Raw genomic sequence first — 24,164 nt, 5'->3', positions numbered from 1 at the left:
TTTCCTCGCTTCGATTAAATATTTACAATACACTTGTGCAGCAGCCGGTCGCACAAAACCATCACCATACGATCTGTATCTCGTCGATGCTTCGTGTTTCTGTAACAACAACAAGAATGAAAAAAAAAAAGAGAAAGAAAAAAAGAGCCAGAAAATTGGGGCGTTTATCGTTTCTCCTGCTGCTCGTTTCCGTATGTTCCGTCGCCTGTTACGATGAAACGGGTTAACGAGTCAATTTTTCGTTTTCCCAACAGAAAAAGGTAAACTACGAAACGTCAAGTGGACACCCGAGAAAAAATCGACCCTTTAGTCTTTCCTTGCGATACGTTCGAAACACGTTGCATTAATCGACAGAAGAGATCAATTGCCATTTGTTTACGAAGAGTTATCCAACGTGATAACCCAGTACAGTACGAATATTTGATCGTTTACGATTGGTTCAGTCAGTGGACAGTACATTCTTCGAACGTCTCTCCTCGTAGTCGTCTTTTGTTAGTAGAGAAGCGAATGAATGTTTTCTGAATGATGAAGCGAAGTTTCAAGCGAAAGAGTACAAATTTGGCTTAAGATGTGAGTTAGGGGTGCTCGTGCGTGCGTTTTCGACATTTTTACAGCGTTATATGAAGATGCCTCGTCGATGCTTCTGCTTGGTCATGTCGATGTTCAACCAACAACTACGTATACGTCTACGCTAAAGAAAAAAAAAACCGTATCGTGATTATGCTAGGTTGCGTGGTAAGATCGTAAGGGGAGAATGAGTATACGAAATAAAACGATTTATGGTGGTGAATCAGTAAAATGAAACTTTTTCGTAATACATACTTTTTATTACATTCCCGCTACAACACATACGGTCTTACGAATGGACATTCTTTACATCTGCAACAAACTTCGTGTTTAGTAACAGTTAACATATTTTCACGATGATGCGATGATAATTATCGTACATTTCTTATTTATTAGGTTCGTACATTAGATGACGCGTTATTATTGTTCTAAAAGGATGAACGTTGGTACAAAATGTTAATCGAAAGTAACGTAATTAGTCGGCATGTGGAGATATATCTTCTTTTAGAACTTCTATCAAGTATCGTACACTGAACGTGCTTTATACATGTACATATATACGTGGCAGCTAATGGCAGTGATTAAACAATTTAACACGTAACAAATTGACTACCGATAGTATGTACATATTAAATAGGCAAACGAAAGTTATCAGAAACGAAAGATTTTACCTGCTTTCCTTGAAACTCTCTGCTGTGAATTTTATCATCGTTTTTTCATACAACAACGTGCAATCAATCTTGTGTATTTACGTTCGTCAATATTCAAGCTGATCACGTAACTTTACGTGTTCGCCATACCAATTACGGACTACGTCAAACAGCTTCGATTGTTTACGTAAAATGTTAGTGGAACTGAATATACAAGAAACAAAATGGATTGAAAATTACAGCGGTTTCCATGAATTGTAGAAACAGCTGATATCGTAGAAAAATCATCTATCCATACGCAAACAATCCGAATTGTACGGAGAGAGAGAGAGAGAGAGAGAGAGAGATAGGTAGAGAGAAAGAGAGAGAGAGAGAGAATGAGAATGAGAGCGCAAAGACGAGACACTATTGCATAGTATTCGTTGGCACAAAAATTCGTGAAAATATTTATGCCATCGGTAAATTAATATCGCTAAATGTATCTTATTAGAAAAATACAAAATTATACCGTCTGCCAGTATAGTACATACGTAAATATAACTCGGTGAATTAGATAATTTTCAAACGCACAGATATTACCATGTCGCAGAGAATATCGTGCATTTCAAAACTTTAGTTCATTAAGCCGTGATGAATGAACAGGTGAAAAATATCGTAATCAGCGTACAAAGGTCTTTTTCAAACGATGCTTCGATACGCGTTATTTACGCAGGGGGTTCGAAAGCGACGAAAAGTAAAGCGATCGCACGATATTTTATGAGACATTCTAATACAACGATCCGTATTGTAGGTCATCGATTATTTTCACAAACGGCAAGGCGATTCAGACGAACAAATAATATCCGAATAATATTTCCACACCTCGAATATCAAAGTTTACTAAAAAAAAAAAAAAAAAGGTAATAAATCATATCGTTATTATCGATGCTTGATCGAATCACTATATCGAAGAGCAATCAAAATTGTCCATTTCGTTTCTATTTGCGTAAGAAAGAAAGAAATAATGCAGTTTCGAAAGCGCAACGTCATTCAGTTTTTTCAAGTTTTCATGATAGAGCCGTAAAATGTTGACGATTAATTACCCTCGTGTACAAATTTTACAGATAATTACTCATTCACACATTGACTTCGCATTTATACGGTGTTCCTGTATTCGGAATCAATCAGTTGGACCTTCGACTCGTTAATCCGGATGCTCGAGCGGCGGAAGTCCCAGTATAAACTCACTGAGAGACGCGGAGCCGGTGCCGGTGTACGCCGTACGCCAACACGTTGAAGTAGAGTTTCCCCGACCTCAGATGAACACAATGAACCAGTTTACTGTGCGGTCGGCTTTAGCGATGGGCATCGGATTCAGGTCTGCTCGTGAAATAAATTTCAACCGGTGCGGTGCTACAAAACATCGAAAAGCTTCGAATCTTGCTCGAAATTAGACATTTTAATTGATGTCCAGGAATTGTTCGATATTTCCAAGTACAGATTTATGGAAATTGAAATACTCGGAAGATTTTCTTTAAAATTCGTCTGGACGAAAAACCGCTTTTACTCGAAAAGTTTGCACGAATTTTCGCAGCGAGGCTAGACTATATACAAGAACGTACTCCGCTATCCATCCTGTAATTTTACTTTTTCTCGACGAGTTAGGTAAAACGCAAACTGCCTAAAATAAATGGCGTACGATCCAACGCTTATTTGTATAAACGACGTATTGAAAATCTTTCGATATTTCTAGTCTCCTTAATTGCGAGCAATATTTCAAAGCGCTCTCTACTTCGAATTCAATTGATTCAAAGCGTTTCAAGTCTGCCGCTGCTCGTGTCCGCTGCGTTAGCGCTGGCGAAATCGCATTGAGTGTAACATCAAGAACATTGTAAAATTAATAGCGGACATGGCGGCGCGGCGTAGCGAGCGGTCGTTATCGTTTCGATGTCTTCTCCCCCCCAGTAAAATACGACTTCGTTTCAGTCCAACTAGTCGGTCCGTTGGGAAACTCGAAGTCGGGAAACGCGACGATTCGAAAACTCGCGCGGATCACTCGTTGCAGGCGAGCGGCAGTGTGCCTAGCACTAGAACTTATCTAGTCTATTATACGTACACGGATATGTGATGGTCTCGTGTGTCGATCCGAGATCAACGGTCTGCCACGGTAAACTGGGTGTTGGGTAACTCTGGTCTCTCGTATATCCCCGAATTCGGTTCGGATTCGATGGAGAACCGATCGACTCGATTCGAACTGTGGAATATTGGAATGAACGAGTGCCAGACAAATGGAATTCGTTTCTTTCTCGCGCGGATACTTTTTCAGGGATCTGTGGATAAATTTTACGTCGGTGAAGCGGAACGTAACAGAGCTCTGATTGTTCGAACGATGCACGACGTCCACGTTCAAACTGTTTTCTATCCTTTCACTGCGATTTTACAGCTCAGTAAATATTTATCGGAGGAACACTCGCCCCCACCCTCCAAAACTCCTCTCTCTTTTGTCTCTATCCTGATATATTGTGATTTGAAAAATGTTTTTTCGGATCGGAGATTTTGTGAAAAAAAAATTGGAATTTCCGTTTCGCTACTTTAACATACCGCGTGTGGAAGTGTACAGGTTTTACGATTCGAAATACATGCGAAATATTTTTAGTTACCGACAAGGAATTACGAAAGTGGACGAATTACGAGAATCTTTTGAATAATCGGTAGAGATATCTGGAAGAGGACCTATGGTTTACGTTACAAAATTATAATTACTCGAAAATGGAAATTATCACTTGTAACGGACGCTGGAAATATTTGTATTGCAGGGGACGTATATATAGAAACGGTTGCGAGCAATCGAACGACGAAAGCAGGTAGAATATTGATAAAATTTGTGTGCAAAAATATTGACGTATTTCGAGCGATCATCTCGACGCGCGTATCATTAGCCGCGTGCAAACTCGAGGATTTCGTAGAATTAGGGAAAACTGCTCACGAACTGATCGTGCACGTTGCGTTTCGTCGATTTCGCTACTAGTCGATCGGCGGACTTTAAGGGAACCATCGCTTCGATGGAGTTCTAAATATTTGTCTGTTGGAAATTCAAGCGAACGCAAGCCAAAAGAAAAGCAGCAACTCTAGCTTCCGGTATTCGAAGGGAATACCGTGCCGTGAGGTTTTGTCGTAATATTCGGGTCACGGTGGATCCTGGAGCACGGGAAATATGTTGCTTCTTATCCAAGAATCCGCGAAGACCACGTTGCGTTGTTCACAACTTCCAGCAGCATAAGCGTTTCCAATTATTCGCGACTCGTGTTTACGCTTGATAAAATGTATGTTGAGGATAAGCGAAATAACGCGTTCCCATACTCTCGTACCACTGGTATACGCGCGTATTACCATGTAAAATTTTGCTCGACCTGCTGTACTTTCGAATTTCTCGACTTTCCTATCAACGATACTGGCATATCGTTGCAAGCGCGATGGACACTAAACTGATGTTCTGACAACGTTATTCTCGATGCTAGGGAACTCGTACTTCTTTTCGGATCGGTTTCATGAATTTGTCGATCGAACGTCATTTGCGTTTCACGACGATATGTAATGTCAATCAACGAATGTAGAATTTTCCGTGCACACGCGTATCGAATATGAAATAAATGTTTGCACGATCTTCGTCAGCACGTTCGATGATTCAAAATAAGAAATGAAGTTATGTACATGTAACAAATTTATCGACATATGTATACAAAAAATAAATTATACGATATATACAAAATTAATTTTATTTACCATTCAAAGGTAATAAGGAAATATTTCATTTTAACTTTATCCTCGAGCGTACTCGCGTTCTACTTATCCGTCAGATAGTTTCTTATTCTACTTGTTACAATAGGCTGCCTTTTATACTATCTCCTTTACTCGCACGATAGTCTTCCCTCTCATTTGCTTCCATATCCACATTGTTATTTTGCTTGTCTCATTAGATAGACTCCTGCTTTTTCTTGTCATCATTGTCGCATTCGACGTTTATCTTGTCCCGTAATGTAAGTGGAATAAGGTTTTGATCTATAATAATTTTAATCATTCTTCAAATATTCACACGATAACAGAGACAGGAATATCTTTCTTTCAAGATTTCGCTATGAATTTCAAGCTTATTTACGACAGAAATTTACCGAAAGAGTCTCTTTAATAAAACACAATTTTAATTAACATCAACGCAACAGACTTATTTCACAAAGAAAAGCGCGTAATTAACTTCGAAATAAAGTTACAAAGCGCACTTTGAATACAACAGTTGTCTTGCACTATGTATAAATAACGCGCAAGTGATTAAAAAGTTCATCAACGTTGTAATAAACCTTTTCGCAATTAAATATACGTCGCACAACGAGAAAGACAAAGTTATTTCGTTTGTTCGCGAATATTAACTGCAAATAATTTATTATCGATGCCAGTATGCGAACTTATTGCATCGTTGTAATTCGAACGACATAGAAAAGATCATTAGATCGTGTTGGAAACGACGAAACCAAATATTTCCATGTAGAAAATATAAATGGAAGATTAGGCGAAACGAAAATTACACGACAAATGCAGAAATTCATGCCAGTATATCGTAAAGGGGACAAAAGCGGCTACGAAAATGTTCGCCCGCAAAACGACCACGCATTTCTATCAAATTTTATGTAAAATGTTCGTAAGCAAAAATTTCGTAGAAAAAATCGTAGAACAGTTTTCGATTAAATTCACTTTGTTATGAAAAATCTTCCAGAAATGAGCAATTACAAAATAGAAAACAGAAAAGAGAATAATTGGAAGCGAAACACGGCTCGAATAACGTTATTTGATATTTTCTTAGCTACAAACAAAGCGTTTTAACGGAGAATAAACAATTTTAGGAACGCGCTGTAGAAAATCTAAAGTGTTCTACAAATATGCAATTTAATTTACTTTAATTCCATATTACAATCTTGGGCATTCTTTTTTAATAATTTGTAAACATTTTGTGCGTTCACAAATGTAAAAAACACTTGATCGCGGAGAAGTATCCGTTATTTTAGTTACATACATAGATTATCCTATTTATACGTTCGTAATTCAAACACTGTTTCGTCGAATTAAAAAGAATTACTTCTTTTACTCTTATTATATGCGCGCGAAACATAAAAATTATCGTGCGGCGTTTATCAATCTGGAAAAAACAAAAAATCCTGTTTAACTGCTTCTTGCTAATCCTCTTACTAAAATTGTATTTTGTACGATTTATAGCTAACAACGAGATGTTTGTCAAATACAGGTTTCTTTTTATCTGTTTTAATTATATCTAGCTCATAAATCTAAACGTAGGAGCTCTTCTACCGAGCGGCGGCTAATCAGGTTACTATCGACAAATATTTGCAGTCTAATGCACTTAACAAGCTCTGCCCCAAAAGTAAGTATCATAAATATTCCCGTCGCAGCAGTTCATCCGATCTCCCATCGCCGATAGGAACAAACAGAAAATCGTGGGAATCCGTAAAACCTCTGGGTTAATAAAAAGAAGATATATTCTTATCCCACGCACATTAGATAGCACGAACCGCTATAATCCAGCAATTTGTCAACTGACACGAATCCGAAGAATTTCCTTTCTTCCTCCGACACGTTTCAAACGAGACTGTAACTGCGATCCGTTCCATTTTTGCCCGACAGACGAGCAAAAATCGAGCAACTTTTATGCAGCGTTGCAAATTTTCTTATACCTCGAATCGATTGTTCGAAAAAGTTGCCGGTTCGTGGCACAGGGATAGTCGAAACGAAGGGACGCGTGGCGACGCAGGGCACACCGATACACCAACACCTATTAATTTCTCTGTTCCTTTCGCAGGTTGGTCGTTTGTCACTGTCAGGCGATACTATTAAACCAGGTGCTGCTACGTGCCGTTTGATCGCGAAAATTATTGCGGCTGCATGTGGAATTGTCACGGTACAAGTAGCGCTCATGAGGAACCGTCTTTTGTCGTGACAACACTAACGTGTACTCGCAAATTCTAGATCCCCGTGTACGTGTACGTTCTCGATCAAAAATAAGTCATTTTTGACGAGGTAGGTCGGCAATCATGTGGCATTACCAGCAATAAAGAGGCAATCGAGGATATTGGGTTACAAGCGTTCGTGGAAACGATCATTTTGTTAACTCTGACGCCTAGATGCACGATTTTATTAGCTTCTACACGTAAATTTCCTCTTAGGATTTATATATGTAAATTGACGCTACACCGTTCACGAGTAAGTAACATTCGATCGAAATTTATCAATAGAAAAATTCGAGTATCGTGAATTTGACCGTGTTTCTTGCAAAAAACGTCCCATCGAGAAATATTGCCAGTTGCAATTAATCGTGTGTATGTGTGTGTGTGAGAGAGAGGAAGAGAGAGAGAGAGAGAGAGAGAGAGAGACAGAGAGAGACAGTTAGAGCGTTCACCCCCTAATTTTATTTCGCCCTCGCCATGAAATGAAACGTATGGTTTAATTAAAAAAACACAGTGTTCCGTGGTTCATTTTTCTGAATGGTTCCGACCAAAGATAAGGCGTTTGACTGAAAGAACCCTATCGCGTAACAGTAACAACGCGTCTCGAAGAAAAATACAAAGCAAGATCTCTATGTGCGTTCTGAAGGTTTAATAATCCAAGTTCCACGAGTCGAGAATATTCTCCATCGGACAAGGTCTTTTGTATTAGGAATCTAACGAGACTGAAATCGATCGGTACGCGAACATGTTCTGGAACAAAAGTTCGTCTCCTCTGGGTATCGTTCGAGTACAGAGCTCTCTGCATTTGTTCTAACGACAAACTCGACGCTGTTCGTCGCACTCTTTAAAGCACAACTTCGCCATCGTTCGCTAATGCGGAACGATTTAAAGGGCGTGCGCGTTTCATTTCGTTTTGTTCCGTTTCGTTTCGTTTCGCAACACGGCAATAGCAAGGAACGTTACCGAAAGAACGTGGCAGTGATCCAACTTGGCAGTTACTCGTTGTACTCGTTAATTACGAGAACGAGCCGCGCAGATCCTTGATTATCGCTGACGCTAAGAGTTCCTTGGATCGCACCGAGTCCAACTGCATCATACTAAATAGCCATTTACATGTGTCGAGTCCTCCTCTTCTCGAGATTTCGCACGACTCGTTTCCCCTCTTCCTGCTGCACGAAATGAAAGGAGAATCACGTCCGCGAGTTTGTACGCGCCGCGTTACAAGCGAACTGACTCAACGTCTTCTCAGACAAAGTACCACCACTGAAAAACTGTTTCACTCGCGTCGCGTCGTCGTGATCGACTCGAAACATCTACGGATATCAAAAGAGAAACGGAAAGTGGCCACTTCCGAGCGATCGGTCTGGGAGACACCGTAGATTTACTATTCCCCAGATGGAAACGATTTGCACCAGCTAAAATGATCGATACATCCACGGAGAGCAGAAGCAGCGAGGAGTCAGTTCCACTGGGTCACTAGATGCCCGATACACTGGAGCTTTCGTTCGTTAGGAGTCTCTTTGATGGTCGCTGGCCTGGCTGCTTTCTCGTCGCTGTTCGGTTAAAAGCAAGATCGAGGGTGATATATAAAGGGTTGAAGGTGGTTGCTGCTGGTAAAGACGACGCTTCTTTCCTCGGTCTCGCTCGCTTCCCTTTTTCTCTTCTTCATCTTTCGCCTCTGTTCGATTACGTAAAGGAAAAGCGATGTTTGCTCGTGTCCTTATTGGAGGAAGGCTTCGTGATCGACCAGTCACCTCGCGAACGAACCGGCGTGCAGAAGCAACAGGAGCAACGCGAGTGTCCTCGTTGCCGCGCCGCTGTTGCTCGAGTTGCCGTGTTGCATGGCCGCTGGATGTTCTCCTGTAACAAGCAAAAAGCCCGGAATTATCTTGCGAACTAAATCAGCCACGACACGTTTTGATTAACCTATGAGGAAGCTACGCGTGTTCGCCGATTATTTCTTTCGCTTATCAGCTACTTCTGCAAGGTCTGTCGGTGACGTTGCCCGAATTTACGAATAACCGATTGTAACGGGACTGTGAAATCACGTTGTTGCCGAGGTCGACGTTCAATCAGAAAATTGGAAGCATCGACAACAAAGAGATCAAATATAGAAGCAAGATATACCACTATCTATCAAGCGTTACTCGCGTCGAAAGTGTTTACAAAGAACGAAATGAAAATTGTCGATTCGATCTAGGAATTTTACGCAACTAGTTCGAGCGTAACGAGTCGGCTTTCGTACAGCGTTGTTTAATGAAATTGCGCGCGTTTATCGAAACAAATATCGTTATCGATTTCCTACGAAATTTCCAACAATGGCTCCGAATCGGTAGAGTACAAAGGATGCTGTACACATTTTTTTCCACATTTTCATTTTTCAACACGCGCGCGAGTACACCGCGTCGTCGACGACGCTGCATTAAACGACAAAGAGAAATACTAATAAATAACTGAAAGAAAAGCTCGCTCGCGGTATAACGTGGCATTCTACCCGTACGATAGTTTATATAAGAGTTTCATTAAACAGCGCTCGACTCTGTTTTCGATCTACTCCGTTGGCTGTTCATCGGGTCTGGCTCTTTCCTACCGTCTCGTGTTCCTCGCATTTATGTGTGTCTTTGGGTTTATACTTGCAACGAGTAACGGCCCGGGGCAACGCCATGGCATTTCTGTCACGCGTATATTCTTGCCTGCTAAATGCGGCAGGATGGCGCAGAATGCCGAGAAAATCGGCTACCAGGGGATAAGCCGACTGAATTGTTCGGGGATGACAAATATAGAGGCTCGTAGGAGTACCGCCTGGTGTATACAGTGTACACTGTACACTGGAGAGGCGCGTATCAACGTGCACGTGCACGTTATCAATTTGAGAACGGCTGCGTTCCACTTTACGATGCTTCGACCAACTTTTTGGCCAAATAGTTGGAGGCACGCGTTGTTATCGCGCGCTCCGACTAGGGGGAATCGAATACGCTGCCGAATGTATATTGGAACGTGTGCGTTGCTTCGAATCGAATTTTCCGAGTTCCGATTGAAAGTTACGTGGCTGCGTATTGTCGAGGAAATTTCCCCCATCACCGGCAACGGTTAGTCGTATCGTTATTGCACGGTAGCAGCTTCTCGTCCGGGATTACGCCAGGCAAACCTCGCGGTCTGTCAAAGAACGACGAAACACATTTTTCAAAATTATCCGACCAATTTATTTACTCACGCGTAAGTTTCAGTCTTCGAGAGGTGCAAACCTTAAGATCGAGGTATATTGAAACTATTTTAAAAGTTTCTCGCGTTTCTACGATGTTTGCTTCTACGACAATAAAATGGCTTTTAGTGGCGATCGATGTGTTTTAATTTCATCCTTAGAACCGACTTGTTTTAAAGCTACCGAAGTTGGACCTGCATAGTTGACCGATCATGTTTGGATTGTTAAAAGCTACCGAGTATTTGGAGCGCAAATAAATAAGCTAATTTGAATAAACAAAAAAGATCTCATTCGTTAGCCATCTAACCAACAGAGAACTGAAGTTTACGCCACGGTCGTTTCAAATTTCTCAATAGCATTGGAAGATCGTCTCGAAGAAGGTAGCCTGGATTATACGATATTTAGAAACTTCACAGGTGGCGTATAAAATATACGAACGATGTAAACAATGTAATTGTCATTAGCGTATGAAGCGATTTAATAACATTTCTGACGTCGTTCGTGTAATTGCTACGATTATACACCACCTTAATTTAATTCGCTAATTTATGTTCTCTCTAGAGGTGGTTTGCCGATACTGAAAATTATCACGATATATCCTGGAAAATCATGGAATACAAATAATTTTAATCGAGTTATTAACATTATTGCATATTATTAAGGGCGTGTTCGATATAATACATTAATTATTACGTATCAACGAGACAATTTAATTTAAACGTCTGATGATCGCGCGCATCGAAGTTAGTCAACGTATCCGTCAACGAGCATATTTTTTTACGAACTGATAAATATTTCGACATTTATAAAAAGTATATAAATAAATGAAATTTCCGTGTACGATCGTGCGAAACATCAATACGCGAACATACGAATACACGATATCGATGATTAAACATATATGGCGAATTCAAATAAAAGAAACATGTCGCAATACAAATTTTTACATTTATATTTTTTTTGATGATGGAACGCGTTCGTCAATGTTTATAAAGTTCTATCAATTTGAACTAGAATTTAACGCTACTTTTCAAAGAAATTTATCCATGACGGAAGAGAATCGAGTTCGCATACCGAATTTCCCAAGTTTCGGCGTGACTATCAGAAAATTGGAAAGGCTTATACAAAGTATCGGGCAGAAAATTCGAATATCCGTTGCAGCACGTAACCGGAGCCGGAGGGCATTTCTTCGACGAACACCTCTGCGATTTTGCCTTTCCTTTCCTCGAATATATTTTTTCTCGAAACGTTCCGCGGCGACTCGGCCTAATTTACGGTGGGCGATTCGACGAACGTCCGCGCGTTGCAAGAAGCACTCATTTTTCAGTGAAAACGACCATCAGCATTCCACGGAAAAAAGTAGCAAGCCACAGCTGCGGAGCGGCGACGAGTCTCTGTCGTTGCAAATGTATTGGCAACAAGAACGGTCAGCTTTTACTCCCGACGTTGACTGAATCGAATTTAATCTCATTCGTTGACGAAAGCTCGCTTGTTTCGAGAGTTCACCGTTCCTCATCTTTCGTTGCTTATCCTGCTTTTCTTGTTTTTCTCTATATCGATTACATAGTAGAACGTCTAATGAATCACCGCGGTAGTAACTTCGCTACTAATATTTAACATCGAAGCCAATAGAAAAACTTTTGGGACAAACGTTAACGTTTAAACGTCGAATAATTTATTACCGCGTCGAACGACCGACAGTCTTCTTCGTTCGATTCTAAGTAAATAGACGAAACGTCACGAATAATTGGCAGAAGTTTTCAATCGTAACAAGACCGTATTCGTCGTACGTTCGTGTCGAGTGTCGAGAGTGCAACGTTTAGACGAGCGTCTGATTGTAGACGTTGCATTGTCGGAATAACGGGACACGGACCAAAGCAGGTAGAGTTCCTATGGCTTGTCCAAAGCGTCGATCGACATTTGCCAGGGCCATGGGTCTTGTCGCAAAACAACCTCTTACAGAATTCCGTCGAGCACCAATCTCCGAGGACAAGAATAGTCCACTTACCCTCTTTTTCTGAGAAACGCATTGGAAGGATAAAATAGGACAGCGCAGAGACTACATGGCTCCGTCTAGGGACACCGCGTTAGTTTCTGGAACTTGCCCTGACAGAATAAACAGAATCAGAGAACAGCGCAGTTCGATTCGGCAAAAGTTATTACTGCAATCAGGATTCGGTTGTAAAGTTTTCAAAGAGCAATTAGATTCGAACTATCATCCTAAATTATCAACTGTTCGCTATTCTTATTAAGTACACCGTTAATAATCCATATACTGTTCACATTTGTCGTAACTGTAGACGAAACATATCGTACGATACTCTGTGGTACTCGACGGATGGCAATTGCCAAGTCTTGATAAAAATTTAATAGAACGGCTTTTGTATAAGTACGTCGATATTTAACGACTGATATCAAGAATCTTGAACGATTGAAGCAAATACATATAATAAAGGAGGATTTCGAAGTATTATTATTGATTATTTTGATTCATATTATCTATAAATATTCAATATACATAAATATTTAACAGGTCAGCTAAATATTCATGATTTATCGTGATAGGTGAACGATCATTGGTTTAGAATAAAAAAGCACGATATATATTGCGTCTGAAAATATCTTCTTTCTTGTTGCGAAGGAATAATCACAAATTGTACGTACTTTTTATACGACGATACGTATTTTTCTTTCATTTAACTCGCTTTAGGTATTGTTCGCATTTGCGGCTACTGGAAGATCATAGGCTTTAAGTATTTTCGCGCACCGTTTCAGCGCAAAGGATCTCGTTAAATTAGAAAGGCTACGGAAATTTCGAAATGCTCGGGTAGGATGTCTCTTGAAGTCTCTTTTTAAAAGGATGAAAAAGTTTATGGAATCCGTCAGGAACACAACAACTCGGCAAAACACACTTGTCTCGCTTTAATTTCAGAGAAGTACACTGCATCCTGCCAACTCGTCCCAAGTATTTTACGAAGGAGCACGACATTTTCAACACGTGTCGAGGCTGCGACTTCCCTCTGGAAATTTACGAGACAATTTTGACAATTGTGATACATGTTTTCGAAATGCCTTTCTGTTATTGAATGTACGTATGCATTTTGTACGAACGCGCGAAGAAACGATATTAAAGAACGTACGTACGTTCTCGTTCGAAAACCGATCAGAAACGTCGTCGAATCTTATTATATAGAGAACTACGTATAGAAATCGGAAGAGTAGGAGAAGAGTTACTTAATGCTTTGTCAAATCTACGGGAAAGTTTCTTGAAAACGTTTGCGATTTATGACGGCCTCGCGGCTCACGGGACTATTATTCTGGAAAATATCAAGTTCTTGAGCAAGCTCGTTCAAGATTTTAACAGGTAAAGTAATCCGCCATGCGAAAGAGATCTACGTGGCTATTATGTTACCTTGCGACACTCGGATAATATTAAATTACTTACTATACATAAAATGTTTCTTTTTTTTTTTTTTTACTTTTTATTTTACTATCAATTCTATCATTGAGAATTATAAGTAATTCTCTCTGGCGTGACCCAGTCATATGGCTAATTATTTATAATAAGTTAATACTTATTATAGATAAGTATAATTTATAAATAATTATTATAAATAAGTAAATATTACTTAATCTAAATATCTAGTTAAATCTTACGCTTAGTTCTAACGTTTTTTTAGCCTGCGGATCTGGTCCGACGTGTTAAGTAATTTAGTGATTAGGGGGTTTCGATGTTTGATGACTCTTTTCCTATATCTATTGTTATATTTTGATATTTCTTCTTTGACTGTGAGTATCTTGAGGTCGCGATGTATTGCTTCTATGGTGACATACCAGGGTGCATTTATTAGGGATCTTAGCGTTTTCGATTGTAGGCGTTGAAGCATTTCAATGTTGGAATTACTTGCTGTTCCCCATAGTTGGATTCCGTAGGTCTAGACAGGTTTTATTACGGTCTTATAAAGCGTAATTTCGTTCTGCGTGCTTAGGTTGGAGCGACGGCCAGTGAGCACATAAAATGTTTGACGTACTTTTAACGGTATACATACGTACACATAAGATATAATTAACTAAATAATAAATACGTAAAGTAAGAAGTTGGATGCAACTTGAATCGATTTAAATGAAATAATAGAGCGTATAGGGTATAAATCGAAATGCAACGACGAGATAATTTATGTCGATGATATCGCTACTTGGTCGATCGAAGTATTACATAGTAACTGGGGTGCTGGTTAGAATAACGTGTATACGTTACGTAATCCATCTAGCGTATTCTCAAGCAGTCTCGGCATAAACTTCTTAATGTACATCCGGGATGTACACTGCACACTGTACACGCATGCTGTTGAATAACAGATGCGAGCTCACCTCGCGCCAATTGCGTAGAAGAAAATTCCTTGCTGGAAAAGGGAGGCGTAGCATGGGGCAGCAGTAACGTTCCTCCGTAAGAAGAGCACGTAGCTGAGAAGGGAAACTCTGTAAAGTAAAGGTTGGAACACGGTGGCGGCAGGACTAAACGACGGAGAACAAACTGCGCTTCCACGGGCATTAATCAAGGCTGGAAATCGCGAGAAAGTGCTTAGGATTTCGAGGGTTTGAGCGAAGTAACCGAAGCTTACGTAACGTTGGCTGTGTATCGGCGTGTGCAGACTGTCGGCTCACGGTTTATGCTTCGTTTTAATGCTTCTACAACGATGTGCATAATCTTGGTTTCCTTTTGGTGCCAAGTTCACATTCCTGCGTATGTTGCGGTTTCCATATACTACGTGTCATGCTCGTTCTACTGTATTTACGCCGTCTTCTCACGATCCTTACCATACGTACGACTGTCGTTAACATCGAGGATTTGGCTTATTTCACGCATCTACGCGAACACGGTGGAAATTAATTACGCGATACTGGTAACAAAGGCGCCGATCCGCGACAGACTCGCGACATCTGAAACGCTCTCCAATTTACAACGCAGACTTTTACGTAGCAACTTGCGACGTTCACTATTTACATAGAATATAAGTCTAACGAGATTTGACGAATTATTTGTAACATACAGTGGAAAGTATATTTTATTTTGATAAGTAGATACGTATTTCGTTCGTCGATCGTGCAGCAGAGATTGACAAAGATCTCTCGTAGAAAAGAGTATTTATTTGATGGATGTTAACACCCAGGTGGCACAGTCTCAACAGCATCATCAATTTTCAGTGAAAGCACACGTGAGTTCGCTCCCATGTCGCGTACCACAGCAGTTCGCTGTTGGAACCAGCGACAATCGATATTAGGCTATAAGGAGTTAATTTAACTTGGCAAACTTAAGGACAAACGCAGCTATTCTCATAATTTTGCGCGCATCATAGCCAGTACAGGCTCAAATCGTTCGTACCAAATGGAAAACGAACGCGGATGTCACACGCGTACGAAACGTGTTTACGATATTCTTTCGTTACGATATTCGTCTCATTGAGTAATTGATTATCGATTATCGAAAGTAGTGGAATACGTTTCGCACGGGTTTGATGATTCAGCGTGATTGAAATTGACATAAACTTGCGTTATACGTTACGTTTGTATGTACAAGGATATTTGCGAGAAAAATAAACGGTGGACGTGTTGTAAAAAATTGTGTTTTTTCGTGGATTCAAGTCGAGGCACATAAATAACGTACTCTGATAAAATTAGTTTGGCCAAAAAATACTTTTCGGACGAAGGTGTATCGAATTACATCAGTGGTAGCAAAGGTTGGACTTTTGGACACGTATCGTACGTGAAAAGTTCAAAGAGTGCAATTTTCCTGTGCCTTTACCACGTAGCCCGGTTTGAGTTCCAGTAATCCAATCAAATCTGGAGACGTAAAGAGAGTCTTGCCGCGTTTGCACTGGCCCGAGTTTACAGATGATAAAAACATTCGAAATCGGAAAAACTTGGGCGCCAGCGAGACTCTTGGAAAAATCGTCACGAAAGTCGAGTCGAGGATACTTTCAGCGAAAGAGCAATCTAACCAGAACTGTCGAGAACGGGCACACAACTTTCTCCAACTAGAAACAGAAAAACTTCATAAAGAAGAATGATCGACGCGGCCGATGGTGTTCCATTTTAGGTAGATTATGTTCAAAAACTTGTGATTATACAATTGGTGCGTATAGCGTTATGATTTAACGATTCAACGTTTAACTTTTACCACTTTATAAATCGCTCGAACGCTACATTCGTGTCGTTGGCATTTATGTTTGTTCGACGTAACGAATGAAAATAATGTTCGGTTGCGAAGCGTGAATTATTTTAGCGAATAGAAGAAGTTGGTGTTGGCTTGAAAGCGAAGATAATTATACGCTGAAACGGAGCAAGGGAGCAAGCAAGGCGAAGGTGAAATTTCTTTTCAGCGCAAAGCGTTTCAATCAAAATGTAATTTTGTAGCCAAGAGATGCTGGATTACAGGTAAACCGTTTAACCAAGAAGTTTCTTGAATTGAAGCTCGGTAAATACTTGTAATGCTATAATACCTACCTTATAGTTGCGACATTAACATTCAACCGCGAAACAAGTTGTTCCGATTAAAATCACGAACTGTAATTATACGCGAAGAATGAGTCGAGATGGTCTATATAATTTCGATATAAAGCTACATATCGACGAAATAAACGAATCAAATTTTAAGCAAATGTATATTTAACTCTCATATTTCTTTTTTTATTGTCTCAAGAATTAATTATTCGAGTTCCGTTATAATTACAGGCGGAGAATTCTGCCGTGTAAGCATTTGAATTACACGTTATATAAATCATGGCCAGACTTGCGTCAAGTTTGCTGGAACTAACCGACAGTTGCATTTTATAGTGAATAGTTGCGGCGTGGTATGAATCAATATTAGCTTTACGGCGAAATTATTACTACGCATATTAATGCTAATGTTTATCATTCATAGTATGGTCGCATTTATGTCACCGCGAGTGATACTCAATATATGGACAAGTATTATCGGTAAAATTGTACTTAACGTATCGGTCGCACTTGCAATTAGTTTCAGAAGCGTCGAATTTTGTCATATAAGTAATACACGCCGTTGAATAATTTATGTCATCCTCGATGGATGATTAATTCTATGTTCGTAAAACGAACACATGTACTACGGACACGTTAATTTATACACGCTTAATTCTTGTAACAAGGCAATCAATAATATTACGGCGCGGAATCATTCGCGTGATTCCATAAATATTAATTCCGCTGTAGATTTATAAATTGCAACGATATGCATAATACATTATACATAATTATTATTTTACTTCTTGCGAACGGTTGTTCTTGAAATAATTATATTATTACTTCGAGAGATTCTTCGACAGTATTCCGGACCAATAACTTTCTCAAATCCAATGTTGAACGTTCGAATAATTTTTCTATTTTGTAGTAAATATACTGTAAACTCTATACATGTATGCGTATAGTAACTGCATTTAATATCGAACATCTGAATAATCATTTTGAACGTTCCTCAAAAGGGGAAACATGCTTTTCCTTCAATGAAATTAGCGTTAAAACACGACTATATTAATAGATACCCGTACGTTAATAGTTAATTATGCAAAAGTTTAAGCGTCTTAGAATCATGGTAAAAGACGTAAAAAAAGGTCAAATGCAGCGACTTAAAAAAATGGTGCCTAATATAGAACATTTAGAAAATTTGTAGAGAAACCTCGAAAAACTGTATTTTTATTATAAAAATAATATTTAAATAAAAGGGACATGCAAACAAATACCATCGTTTTTTAAATCTTGTATCGTGTTATATCAATTTTCTTCGTCATCTACACGTTGAATACGCGAATGACGTACCTAAAGCATATCCTTCGCGATTCCAATGGAAACAGCGAACGCATTGGACCCAGTTTTCGCTATTGTAATATAAAAATAAATACGGTTCTGTATCATTATAGTCAGTAGCAACGTCATTGACATGTTGCGTGTTAAGTACACTCATCGTGTTCCATATCGGATACACGCGTATTTCATCGAAAAAATAATAATTATACTAAGACAAAAAAAAGAAATAAATTTAACGGTATATTTCCTTTCAACGATCAAAAATAAGCAAAGCTGAAATGCCAATATGCTTGTCTTTTGCTCTTAATATTGTTAATACTTTATTTGAATTTTTCACCTTCTAATATTTTACGTTATTGCCGATTGATTTCGTTAGTTACTTGCCGCGATGTTGCAGCGTTTCATAGTAAACGCAGTTACCGTATCATCGAATTATTTTATAATTTTACCGATGTGATTTATAGACTTCCCCCTTGCTACATCGTATTAAACACTTCGATTGAGAATTATTGCGTGTTTCGTGGAAGGAAAGTGTTCCAACGAAAGGAAATTGCGAGTTCACGAGGTCGAGGCTAATTTTCGAGCAAACGCGATCGTAGGAACGATCACGAGAGAGAAGGTAAAGAAAATAAAAAGACAAGTTTGGAATATTTTCTTTTCGTTTCTGGTTCGACGGTAAAAGTATTTTTAATTAAAGAGTTCTTTCGTGGCTCGAGGCAGTTGTAAAAAGTCTTAGCGTACGGTTCTATCGAATTTCGAGCGAAAATCGATACCTGGGACACGGTAATTAACAAGTTTAAGATGAAGTTTAAAAGCCCGTCGACTTGCCTCGTGTTTCAACGTAAACCGTATCGTTCGAAATTCGAAAATGTGAAGGAAGGAAAAACGAAAAAAAAAAAAGAAAAAAACCAGGAGAGATGGAAGGGAGGCAGAAGGAAACCATTCTTGACACTCGGTCGGATCTCACGTACCATCAAGCAAATAACGTTTCGAGCCTTTCTCGCAAATAAAACTGTCGAGAGTTTCGTAGCGTTCGTTTTTAATTTTCCGGCGAAAGACGAAATTGAATCTGCAGAGTGAATAAAGTATGCAAGCGTTCCGTCGAGATCTGACCAGCCAAGTAAATATTTAATTAAATTTCTCAACAGCCGCGGCTTGAACACTTGCGTTGTTTCCACGCCTCGTTTAAAACACCGTGTCTCTATTTGATTACGTTCCTCCTTCAATTCCTGCTGTTACTTCTCTAGGATCTAATACGCTCTCTATCCCTGTTTCATCACTTTCTGTCCAATTATTCTGCCTGAATGATTTCACTGGATCTTCCTTATTTTCATTAACGCGTACTTTTTTCTTCTTTCTTCTATTTTATCTATCCATTTAATATTTTTTAGTTTCTTGGCTTCGCTTTTATAACGTAACGAATTAGCTTTCAAAAAAATGTCAGGGAACCACGGGAGAAACGTACTCTACCGAGCAAAAGATATCCCGTTTCTCTGTTACTTCCTTTTTACCACTTTAGGGATGAAATTTTTCAAAACCGCTGAAAAACTCGTACAGATTTTTAAAAGACACCTATGCGCCAAAAAGGAACGTTGTAACTCCAAAGGGACGGTTCTATAATTCACGTCCGAATCCAAATTCAGCCCTTCAGGGATTGAGCAGGGCAAAATCCTGAATTATGTTTCTATGCATTTGTACGGGTAACGTTTCTAAGCTAAACCCAAATCGGAATCTCATCCGGTCAAAGAGATATCGAAGAATCCGTAAAAACACATTTTTACCCCTTTTCATCTCTTTAGGGGATGAATTTCAAAGAATCCCTTCTTAGTGGGTGCTTGCGTCATGGAAGGAATATATTTCCCGAATTTCATGTTCCTAGGCTTAGGAGTTTAGATCGTGCATCGATGAGCCAGGACATTCGATTTTATATGTATAGATATATATCGAAATCTCGATATTTGTCTCTTATTCTAAATATGCAGCTCACACGATAATCATTTTTTGTTTCTGATATCGAGTATGCCATCCGGAAGGATATTTTTCAAGGCGTTTCCTCTATACGATGGTCCAATTTCGTAATGAATTTTTACTTACATTTTTACTTACTGAAAAAATATTGTGTTATAAAATGACGATAGAATAAACAAGCTTTTGTTAAATTTCCGAAAAAAGTAGGTTTTCCTCAGGCGTCGCATTACGAAGGCCCCTAAATTCGAACATGCTTCGATTATTACTAACATCGCTGCTGTAAATTTGCTATTATACGCGTACTTCTTTATTGGTTCGAACAATACTGATATTTGTGTCAGGCTACGAAAACGAAGCATATGGTTCCATTTAAGAAAGTAGATCTTGTTGAGAAATTTTATTGCGTGAACAGTAGCCCTTGGCAGTGTCTTTCTTTATTTCGTATCGGTCATTCGACGCGGATAAATCGTTGTTAACAACTTTCTCTGTCGTATAGTCATAAGCGGTGAAACAATTGCGTCCATCGGTAGATTGCACCGCCTTTATAACGAACGTTCGATGCAGTACCTATATCGCGACCAAGTTGCGGCTGTATATGAACGTACACATGCACGTAGTATCATTTATCTCGTATCTCGAAACTGTATATTGCCGAAGCTGACTGCTAATCTAGCCAAAAGTGACGCACGTGTTCATTCTACAATTGTAACGTTGCGACATATTATATATCGTTAATACGAGTATATTCACGTAACACGTAACAACGTAGCGATGATCAAACCTGTAACTTCCGGTAGTACCGTTATGGAGATTGGGAACTTGAAAGGTTAGAGAAAAATGGAAAAAGGGAGGAATGAGTTTTGTCCGGATCCTGTTAGAGTACTCGTCGGTAAGGCTATCTGGTAAACCCGTGCCTCAGACACCGGAATAGCAGAGGTCATATCGGAAGTTGTATTTATGTTGGAGAACAGATAGCTAGTCGGAGTTATCGCTTGTGAGAAAACGTCCTAGTAGCAGAGTAGAAAGCGTCGCTAGACCGCCATCGTTGAAGAAAATATTCGCGATAAATCGTGAGATTAGATGGAGGAAACATTTTCCAGACACCTGTTGTTATTGCTTTTCAACTTGAAAATTATATTCCGGCTGATCCAGAGGATTTATTGTGCTTTGTGAACAGGAAACATCTGTGTGTTTGATCAACGATAATGCAGCAAATAAATATGTTATAGCCATAAGAGCAGCAAACGCTCATAGAAAATCCCATCTTGATATAACGAAAGTTGTATTTGTTTCTTTTTAACTTCAGCAGTCTCGTTATTTTGAAAATTGTGAAAGTTTGCTCTACCATTCGAGAACTTTAAAACTGTTCTCCTCTGACAATTCGATTTAAAATTCTTAAGCTCTACTTTTATTAGAAATTTTAAAGTTTACTCTGTATCATGTTGCTTCTTAAGATATTCTTTACGAGATCTATCGTTCCTCCTACTATCTCCTACATACTATCTAGAGATAGCGAAGAAGTTTTCTTAATCAATTTGCATTAGCTTAATACCTTCGTTACTTTAATATCTTTCCTTTTATAATCGTAATGAGCCATTAAAGTAAAACCTCTCGAAGCTTTCCTATTTGCCCAGAAGCATTTTTAACATTTAACGATAATCCTGCGATTGACAGAACCTCGATTTATTACACGTCCTGCAACTAAAATTAGATATTTAAGAAGAGACGTGTTGTCAATACGAAAATATTCCATCTTCGGCATATTGAATCATCGACACAAAAATTAAATAATCGCAATTTGCGTGCGTTACATGGTCTTTTACACGTTAGCTCGACCACTTTCCTAGTCAAAATCAATACGTTCGATGAACTTCGTTCGAAAATTGCCTCTAAATAGCCGTGGCTCAGAAATTACCATTCAATTAGTGCGTTAAAACTCGGAAATCGTTTTAAAATACCGTCTCGCGTGAAGCGTACATGCAACAATGACGCGAAATAAAAGAGGAACAGAGCGAGGAACTATTGCACGAAATTTTCGCTACGAGATTTAAAACGAATAAAGGGCGGTGTAAGTATAACGTCGTTATGCGCGACATAATGGGTTGCCGCTTTAGCATACAGTATTTATCTTACCGGTATGTTGCGGCTTGAACCTGTTACACGGCACATTTGCTTAAGTATCGGAGAAAAGCTGGCCTATCTGGGAATCTTTTTATTCCTTATTTTCGTTGGCTAATTATCCTGCAGTCGTAACCTTCTTTCCCGTAACATTAGCGGCCCTTTTAAATCTTCGTTGCAAGACACGCAGCTGGAAAAACATCCTTGACAATGAAAAATTAACCAGACGTAGATTGGCCGCAACGGGGAGACGCGTTGCCGAAGAAATCGACTGTGATTTCAATTTGCAGTGTATTAGCCAAGGTACTCAAGCGCAAGTGATCGTCGCTGTATTTCAACGATCGCGCTATTTGAGCCAAGCCGAGAGTTTTCCTTGGCAAGGTAGAAGATGTACCAGAGTGCGAACTTAAGAAATAGGAGCGAGCGTGTATGTACAGCGAGTTTTGTATTTCGAAAAGGGAGAAAAATATTATACTCTCTGGCGAAAACGTTGGTGTACGTATAAAACACGCGATATTACAGGTCTTGCAAGTAACGTTTGGGCGTATAGCTACCTTCCTGTATCTCTTTTGATATTCCATGTCTTGGTATCTTACTCGCTTTATCTCGATTGATCGCTTTCTATTAGCCTCTTAGACATAATTACAATTTTCGTAAAAATTACGATGAATGTTCGTTATTACAAAAACTACAACTCTCTGTCGGTGAATAAATTATTTTGTTCGCTACGTAATCGAAGCTGTATATACGAACGAACAAGCAGGTGTCTTACACCTGTTAAACGAACATCGCTCTATCGTAAAGAAACGAGCGCCACTTTGCACGAAGACGTGGTCTGTTTAACACGATAGATATTTGCAATAATCGGCCGAGACGAGAAGCCGATCTGCGGTTCTAATCGAGTTTCCCATAAGATCCAATCATATTTGATTAATCACGGAATTGTCAATTTATCTAGGCTATTTGTGGCCACATTAGCGGTTCTGTATGACTGTGCCCAGATTCCGAAAGCCAGCCTCAGATGTATGGAAGCAATTAGCAAATCAGCTGCCACCAATGTTTGTTCGTGACTGATGAAGGCACCAATGTTTTGGCGATCATGTGCATATCTCGTTTATAATTGGCTACAGTCTCGCTAAATTTCCAAACCTCTTTCGTTAATACACCATGTTTTGAAATTTCACGTCGCTTTTATACAAAATCATGGACGAATAACTCCGAGCAAAGTAAAAAGATTTACAACCACGCTTTTCCTTGTCTTCTATTTTTCATTCCCTCTCATCGTTACATGGATATTCTTCGGTATTTAATTCGACAATGGCTGTGAATGAATTTCATGTTAACATTGCAACTTGCTTGATTAGAATTTAATTCGACAAACGGGTACCAGAGAGGAATGATGCGTAAGGTTTCCTGTGTCACTAATGAATAAATTTCCAATCGGGATGAGGATGCATTTGAATAATGCAGACACGAGAATAATTTATCGGGATGTCCTATCTACTCATATTAATTTCTAGTTACGTTCATATGTAATCTGTCTGATATATGTATTCGATCGCGGTATCTTTCACCACTGAAACCAGCAATTTCTACTTTGCTCCATGGTCACCTTTAACTCCTGTCCTAGATTACCTATTCGCCTCATCTGCTACTTTTAGTCTAATGTTCTTTTCATTAGACGCTATTTTAATTAAGCCTAAAAGATGGTATTTATTGCTCATCTCTCCTACTCCTTTTCGAAATTCTTGTCCCACGTACGTGCATACGGCATGCGACCGAATAACATGTCAAGCGACAGAGAGACGATTCCTTGTGAAAAAAGAAGAAAGAGATGTAGAATAAAAATTT

At 39.2% G+C, this 24,164-nt stretch overlaps 1 protein-coding gene and 1 long non-coding RNA gene across 9 annotated transcripts in view; both read right to left on the bottom strand.

Moving 5' to 3' along the window:
• The window catches only part of LOC126924718 (uncharacterized), a 242,865-nt gene that overhangs the window by 20,933 nt on the left and 197,768 nt on the right, over positions 1-24,164 (bottom strand). The window lies entirely within an intron of this gene.
• LOC126924698 (basement membrane-specific heparan sulfate proteoglycan core protein-like) overlaps positions 806-24,164 on the bottom strand; it is a 261,267-nt gene continuing 237,908 nt past the window's right edge. For 7 of the 8 annotated variants that reach the window (XM_050739474.1, XM_050739478.1, XM_050739477.1 and 4 more), the window contains one exon: positions 806-9,064. In XM_050739474.1, the coding sequence (XP_050595431.1) occupies positions 8,713-9,064 (352 nt within the window). In that variant the 3' untranslated portion in view covers positions 806-8,712. The remainder of the gene's footprint in view (positions 9,065-24,164) is intronic. The other variant, XM_050739481.1, reaches the window with a different exon arrangement.

This window comes from Bombus affinis, chromosome 15 (assembly GCF_024516045.1).
Source record: "Bombus affinis isolate iyBomAffi1 chromosome 15, iyBomAffi1.2, whole genome shotgun sequence".
NCBI lineage: Eukaryota > Metazoa > Arthropoda > Insecta > Hymenoptera > Apidae > Bombus > Bombus affinis.
Note: the sequence above shows the minus strand (reverse complement) of the source record. Positions and strands in the feature narration are given on the sequence as shown.